The sequence below is a fragment of the Ambystoma mexicanum genome, chromosome 1p (genome assembly GCF_040938575.1).
Source record: "Ambystoma mexicanum isolate Mex_15411 chromosome 1p, UKY_AmexF1_1, whole genome shotgun sequence".
Classification (NCBI taxonomy): Eukaryota; Metazoa; Chordata; class Amphibia; order Caudata; family Ambystomatidae; genus Ambystoma; species Ambystoma mexicanum.
The window spans coordinates 987,722,936-987,730,920 of NC_090921.1; the positions used below are offsets into that span (position 1 = coordinate 987,722,936).

The 7,985-nt window shown below is 49.3% G+C and overlaps 1 protein-coding gene across 1 annotated transcript in view; it reads right to left on the bottom strand.

Annotated features, from left to right (window-relative positions):
- The window catches only part of CSNK2A2 (casein kinase 2 alpha 2), an 876,327-nt gene extending 872,488 nt beyond the window's left edge, over window positions 1-3,839 (bottom strand). Inside the window, exon 1 of the mRNA XM_069654499.1 lies at window positions 3,402-3,839. Within this exon, the coding sequence (XP_069510600.1) occupies window positions 3,402-3,505 (104 nt within the window). The 5' untranslated portion in view covers window positions 3,506-3,839. The remainder of the gene's footprint in view (window positions 1-3,401) is intronic.
- Between the last annotated feature and the right edge of the window lie 4,146 nt (window positions 3,840-7,985).

Consider the following 7,985-nt stretch of genomic DNA (forward strand, 5'->3'; position numbering starts at 1 on the left):
TACGGGGCTCAAAAGGGAATGAGTCGTAATGAATAGCGGCAATGGGGACAGACCGGGTCCACCGGGGTCGGAATGCCCCTGCACGTCCCCATTGCCAGGTGGCAGTAATTTCATGAGTTTGGAGGCAGCCATGACGGTTTTACTGGCACGGCTATGGCAAAACTTGTAATGAGGCCCATTGTGCAAATGCTACAGTTTAGTTTATTACTTGTATTGCGCACCAAACCCACAGGTAGTCGGGCGCATCGCATAAGTTTACTCACAAAGTAATTACACAGGTATTCAGGCATAAGGCAAACGCAGTTGCCAGAGAATTATAGGCAGTTGAAAGCAGATAACAGTCCCCCAATCTTTTTGCTTAATCAAGCAAATAACTATGCTGCCTCCCACACAACACGGAGAGCACGCGTCTTCTGCGTACTATGAATCTATCAGTCACTCGATGCTTAAACACTTAAACAGCTCTACTTCCGGACTCTGAACCATATGGGTGGGATGGAACAGCAAATGTTCCTTCCTACCTAGTCAGCTATCAGCCGTCAGGGTTCTTCCACTTAAGAGTTCTAACAAAGCAAAAGGCTGAAACCTCCTCCTAAGAAAAGGAAGCAGCAATCGACAATCCCACTTTATTTTTCCAGCATTATAGAAACTTCAGTGACTAATTCTAAATATTATTTACAGCGTCAAGTTTACAGCGCAGTTGCTTTCCTTGGCTTCTCAAAAACAAAAAGGGTGTTGCACAACTGATAGCACAAGACATTGCGAATGTGCCACGATTTCCGACACTGACCAATAAAAGATAAACATGCGATTCTGAAATTTCTGCTAAAGCACAAAAGAGCTGAAAGCAAAATATTTCAATACCAACCAAACTCAGATCATGTCAAGAAAAAAGTTGTGAAAAAGCAGTCTCCATGCCACCAATACAACACAGCACCCCTTATAGACATTAAGACCCGAGTTTCACAGCCCAAAGAAAACTTACATGCCAACAATGTTTGCTTGGGCCTCAATTCTGGCATAAATAAAAGGGATATAGATAGCCCTGTGCTGCCAAGAGCGATTTATCTTTTCTAACGACGTACAAGTTCAAAAAAGGTATCGCACCTAAAGGTCATAGTTTACAAAGTGTTTTCTTGTGAATAATATAGTATACGGACTGGGTATCAGGTAAAACCTTTGTCCACACGATAAACACTTGCTAACTTAACAAATGCAAAACAATATTTAAAAACGCAATCAATCGTCCTAATCCTTCATGGGCCTATAAAAATGACTTTGAAAGTACAGGAAGTGCAAAATGAGGACACTTTCCAATTCTGAATGCGCCTAAAAACAGAAAATCCCTGAGAGGCTTCTAAAATGTTGATAAGACAGAAAGATGTGAAAGATCCAACAAGCATAAAACTAACTCGAGAGAGACAATAAAGGTGAGCGGATCATCCTAAACACTAAATTACATTGTTAGTTGATCACCCATTGAAGAGATAATCCTGCACCATCGTTATTGTCATAAATATTGATGCCATCCATTTTTATTCTGGTAAATGAACGTCCTTTAATATTTTCCAATTGATCTCTGGATCTTAGATGACATTAAGGGCATGATTCACAGAGCGTTTTCCTATGGGATTGCGCCATTATAAAAACGCTTCTGTGAATCAGGTCCTAAGCCTTTGGCATAATGGTTTTACCACCTCACCTCCCTTTACTTTGGTGGAAGGCAAACCAGGCTTGATCTGAACGGAAAGCATTTGGATGTGGTCAACCATAAGTCCTGCATAGATGACAATGTTCACCAAATTGCCTGCTTATTTTTTATATAAGTTGAGCACATTGATCCAAGTTCCATATTGCCCGAAGAATGGTTTCAGGATGCCAACACAGGCACAGATTTAGGAAAACATTTTTAAAAATGACATATTCTCACCCATTACTCAAAAACCATACTTTCATGACCCAAGACCAACTTCTAATAATCAAAACCAAAAAGTGATTTAAGGTTTTGAATAAATAATAGCCATTTCAGTGGCTCCGAGCAAGCTTCCATACCAATGTTTCAGCATATCTGGGCCATCAATAAAGTGGTCCATTTACAAGCAAATCAGTCACAGTTTGCAAACCAATGGGAGCAGTACAGACCAAACTGGTTGGCCACACCTCTTCTGCACATAACAACCCCAGACATTATTCAGCTTTATTGGGCCTCGTCAGTGAAGTGTAGCGAGCTATGATTTGGTCAAGTGGACAAACTAGAGGTAAAAAGATACGTAGGGAAAGTTTTTAACTAAGCAGAACCACCAACGTTGCTCTGGGCAACCTAACAGATAGTGTTTGTTTAGCCTGCCTACTACAATAAAGAATGGGTTTAATGGAAGATAGGAAGGCAAAAGCGGACGGTACTGTATGGGAAATGGGATGCACGGATTTCTCTTACGGATGCAGTATAAGAATACGAGAGTCATCACATCTCACAGATTAGACAGGGTTGAAACGTGTCTTCATGTTTATTAACGTGGCTTAGCAATTCTGAATGGACAGAACAAGAAGGAGCAAGACCGATTGGCATATGGTTGGTAGCCTTCTGCAATGGGGCAGGCGTACAAGAACATGGCGTAAAAGAGCAAAGCACGCTATGCCCATTTCAAACCCTGCCATCATTACTTTATGGTTTCCATTCATACTAAAACATTGCTGGAGTAGGTAAATAGCTTCTATTCCACCAAACGGAAAAAGAAATTGCTCCATTTCAAAATCTCAGCAAAGCACATACAGAACGTCGTTAACCAACACTGCATATGCATGAACAAGAGCTGTTCACTACTCAAACAGCAAATTACCCGTCCACCTTAAAACACGTAGTCACTTAAACCAAATTAACAAGTTGGTGTCTTGCACACAAACATAAAAAATATGATGTTGGCTCCCAAAAAGCAAACACGACAAGTTCAAATTCTAATGCTCAAATTATAGGCAGATAACTGGAGCATGCTAAATAGACAGGTAAGAACCCGCCTCCCCCGCACTCAACGACCAACCGGGTCGCGGTTCTTTTCTGCGCTCATTCAGAAGCCTCATGTCAGTGCTAAGTGGTATTGATAATCGGCTACTAACAATTGAATGATATTGGTCATAAGATCACGGTAACCTGCGCTGGTTAAATGTCAAGGTGGGTGGGCACATGGAATAAACAGTGGTCTAGTATCAATTCATAGCATGGGTAGAGGAAGCCGATCTCGATTAGTGTGCCGGTGTAGGGGGAGCCAGTTTCTGTGGACGACCACTTCAACATAACCTGTGTGGTGCGTTTGAGCGAGTATCGATTACTTAAAGGGATACCACGAACGGGAGCCTGGTGCTTGTACATGGGGCACAATGTCCTCGAAGGGCTAGACTCTCACCCCCAGCTCGGAACGTGCGCCTCGTAGTCCCAGTAGTCACGGCTCCTCAGGCTGTTCACCTCGGCGTAAACCCGGGCCCTGCTCCCGGCGGCGGGGCCGGGCATGGCGGGGACTGCTCCCCGTGGGGGCAGGGGGCAGCGGGAACGCAGAAGCAGGCGGCACGCAAGAGGCGCGGGGAGAAGGAGGAGGCAGCGCAGAGCCAGGCCGGGTGGGTGGGTGGGGAGGGAGGGAGAGGGGCGCTGGGGTCTCCGGGAAGCGCTGAGGAGGGAGGGACCCGGAACACGGACTGACAGAGACAGGCAGCCACCGAGATGAGTCTGACAGCGCCCCCTGGCGCATCGGAGGAACTGCGGCTCCAGAAAGAGGCCCTTGTAAGTGTGTGGGCGGGGGCAGAGAGCGCCTTCTGTCAAAAACGAGGAGCAGCGAGACCTGCTCGAGTTCTGTAGTAGCCGCAGAATCCCACAGGGCTCCCAAAAATACACAAAAGTTACAAAAGTGCTTCGAATTCACCATGATCTAATGTAGGGATTACTTACATCAAGAAAAGTCACTTTAGAGGTTCATGCCTCTTTGCATTGTCAGTACCTTGCCAGTAAAATTGTATGTGCTTAAAAGGGGGACTTAAGATGAGAGTTGTTTTTTTGTCCCGGGCGTGTGCGGTAGATGGGATATCCTGCTGAAGCAAGATGAGTGGGCCCCTCTACGTTTTAAATGGTACGATTATGATATACATTTGTTTATAGTGAAAACCACCAAACCATTCATGCATGTGATGTTGTAAGCATGAACGGCGCACGCACTAGCCTCATTCCGGGCCGCACATGCGCATCAAAAATAAAGAACGTCCGTGTGGGCAGTTGCCGTGGGGACGCCGTAAGGCACACACGCGTGTCCCGTGTCTCCTTGTGTGGATGCGTGTGAGCGAGGGCATGTGTGGTACCGCCCGAGGTACGGGTACGCACACAACATCTGGCGACGAAGCGGGATGCGAATTGAGCATTCCCCGAACCCAGCGCGAGCAAAGCGGATCGGTTTCTACGCAGGACAAGGAGCAGTAGCGGCCTGAAAAGGTGCTTGTGCGCTGCTCACGTTCCACAGAAACCACAGTGAACTAATTTTTGGATTACTGACAGTCGTCGACATCCAAGACGACTGTCCCTCAAGCTGTGGTAACTGGACGGGTCCACGGACACGTTGATCCACACCACGCGGCGGCCTGAGATACGTCGACTGTCCGCACAAGTCAGGTTGTGGCCTCCAAACCCTAAGGAGCTGCCAGTGCGACCTGTGAACATGGCAGAGAGTGACGAAGATGCAGGGACAGCGCCGGTGTTGGTAAGGAGGAGACAACAGGGATCGCTGTTACCCATGCAAGAATTCGACACGTCGGGTCCAGCTTCAAAATTGGGCCCAAAATGGTTGCTGTGGATAAGAAAATTTGACATGTACTTCACTGCAACAGGAGAAACCAATGATGACGCAAAAAGGGCAACTCTACTATACTCCGCGGGTATGGACGTCCTACGCATTTGAGTCCCTTAACCTGCAAGTAGTTACCTATGATGCGGTCAAGACTGCCTTAAGGAATCATTTTATTCCGCTGTCCAACGTGGATTATGAGAGATTCCTGTTCAACAGTGAACAGCGAGAAGAAGAGTCGCTTGATCAATTCTGCGCCCGCCTAAGACAAATGGCCACGGCGTGCAGATGGGACAATGAGGAGTCCATGATTAGAAACCAAGTCATCCAAGGCTGTGGCTCAGGCAAACTCTGTAGACAGGTGTTAAGGGAGCCAGGCTGGACTCTGACACAGATCCTGGACAGCGGAAGAATATATGAACTGGCAGAGTCGAGGGGTGCCACAATGGACGCGGCCGTGTGTCCCAGCAGGTCAGAAGAGGCGTTTGCGGTAGGGAGGCAGTCCACATCAAAGAGTAAGTGGAGTCAGAAACGCCAAGAAGCAAGCCCGACGCATGGAGTGGCGCCCATTTGTCAGTATTGTGGGTACGATTTGGCGCACTCCGAGGAATGTCCCGCCAAATCCAGATCCTGTGGCAGATGCAACGGACTCAGACACTACGCCCGGATGTGCCGCGCTCCTGCGCCGGTGTCTACTCAAAGGGGTCCGGCCAGGTTGTTTGGCAGTGGGTCGAGGGGGCAAAAGAGCATTGCGACAGTGGAGCAGGATATGCAGAGGCTGAACGTGGCCGAGGAGGAAGAAGAGGAGGACGAAGTGTTCTTCATTTCGAGCATAGCCACAGGGGAAAGGAAAAAGAGGCAGCTCAAATGCATACTGGACATCCAGGGGGTCCCTACACAAGTGATGATCGACACAGGAGCCTCGGTATGTGTGCTGGCCTCCGATCACTACCAGTCGATCCCGGGACCACCACCGTTGGATGTCTCGAGGGCAAAGATTTTCACGTTTGGCGGCGACACACCACTCCCCATCAAGGGTGTCTTTGTGGCGCCCGTTTCAAAGGGCGGCAAGTCCATAAAAGCACGATTTTCTGTCACTGACGTGAGCCCCCACTCCTTGCTTAGCTGTGCCGAGTCGGAGGCACGGGACCTTGTGCATTTTGTATTTGCAGTCTATCAAGTAGACATTGAGCAGCTACTAGCCAGATTCTCAGGCATTTTCGAAGGAGTGGGTAAGTTGAGAGCTCCTCCTGTGCGTCTACACATCGACGACACCATCAGGCCCACGGCTCTCAAGCATCGAAGGATCCCGTTCCATCTCCGGGAGCAGGTGGAGGAAGAACTCCGCTCACTGGTCTGAATGGACATAATCGAACGGCTGGAAGGCCCAACGCCCTGGGTCTCACCCATAGTGGTGGCCCCAAGCCAAAACAGCCGGGAGCGGTGCGCATCTGCGTCGATATGCGACTCCCAAATGCAGCTATCAAAAGGGAGAGACACATTACGCCCACTCTCGATGATATTATAGGAGAACTGCAAGGGGCGAGAGTCTTTTCGAAGTTAGATTTGAGGGCAGGTTATCATCAGCTCGAGCTCCACCCGGACTCACGTTATATCACGACGCATGATGGCCTCTATCAGTTTAAGTGCCTGAGCTTCGGCATTTCATCTGCTGCAGAAGTTTTTCAGAATACCATCAGGGGGGCGCTCACAGGACTGAAAGGTGTTTTGAATATGAGCGATGACATCTTGGTGTTTGCAGACACAGAGGCGGAACACATGAAGAGACTGGAGTGCACGCTGAAGAGGCTAGAGGATTTGGGGCTTACACTACACCGTGAAAAATGTGAATTTTTCAAAGACAGAATTGGGTTCTTTGGCTTCATCTTTCATGCCAGTGGCGTGTCGCCCGATCCTGCAAAGATCAAGGACATTCGGGAGGCCGCAGCATCCCAGTCCCAAACGGAGGTAAGGAGCTTCTTGGGGATGCTGAACTACTGTGGGCGCTTCATTAAGGGTTTGGCCTCCCTGTCGGAACCCCTCAGGGCGCTGACCAAGAACGATGCTGTCTGGGTGTGGGAAAGAAAAGAACAAGAGGCATTTCAAGTCATCAAAAATGCCCTGTCCGATGGAGACACCATGGCGTACTTCAACCCCACGGCCGAGTCTGAGATCGTTGTTGACGCCAGCCCGGTGGGCGTAGGTGCTGTGCTGATGCAAGCGGACAAGAGAGGGGACATGCGACCCACTGCGTATGCGAGCAAGGCACTCACAGACACAGAACAGCGCTACTCGCAAATAGAAAGAGAGGCCTTGGCCATACGGTAGGGCTGTCGCCATTTTCGTCTCTACATCCTTGGCAAGCCGGTCGTGGTCGTGACCGATCATAAGCCCCTGCTGCCCATCCTGGCGGGGGTGTCATCAAAACCTCCACCCAGAATCGAACGATGGATGCTAGCCCTTATGGAATATGGGGTTCGACTCGTGTACAGACCAGGGACCAATAATCCAGCGGACTATCTGTCGCGACACCCAAACCCAGAGAGCGTGGAAAATACCAAGGAGGTGTCTGCTTGTAGAGGGCTGCTCTGTCAGGTCGTGGAAGGTGCATTACCGGTGGCGCTGTCCAGGCTCACCATAGCGACGGAATCGTCCAAAGATGAGGTGTTCCACATCATCAAGACGGCGGTTAGAAGCGGCGACTGGAGAGAGGTGCTTCAGAACAATGCAAGGCGGCAGGCTGACGCCCAGAAAGACCTTCAGGCGCTGTGGAGGGTGAGGGATGAACTATCCATTTCCGACGACGGACTACTGTTGAGGGGGAGGCAAATTGTGATCCCGCACACCCTTAGAAATCATGTGTTGGAATTAGCTCACATAGGGCACCAAGGGGTGGCCAAGACCAAAGCCCGGCTTCGACCCAAGGTGTGGTTCCCTGAACTCGAGGGAATGGTCGAGCTGTTCATAAAAAGGTGTCTGCCGTGTCAGGCGGCGAATCCCGGGGTTAAAGCTCCACCGATCAGCTCAATGAAACGGAGCGAAAAGCCCTAGGGAACCGTTCATGCAGACTTTGGATCGACGGGTCGGGGCATGTACTTTTTAGCGGTGGTAGACCAATGGTCTAGATATCCCGAGGTGGAGATCGTAGAGTCCACCGCCACCAAG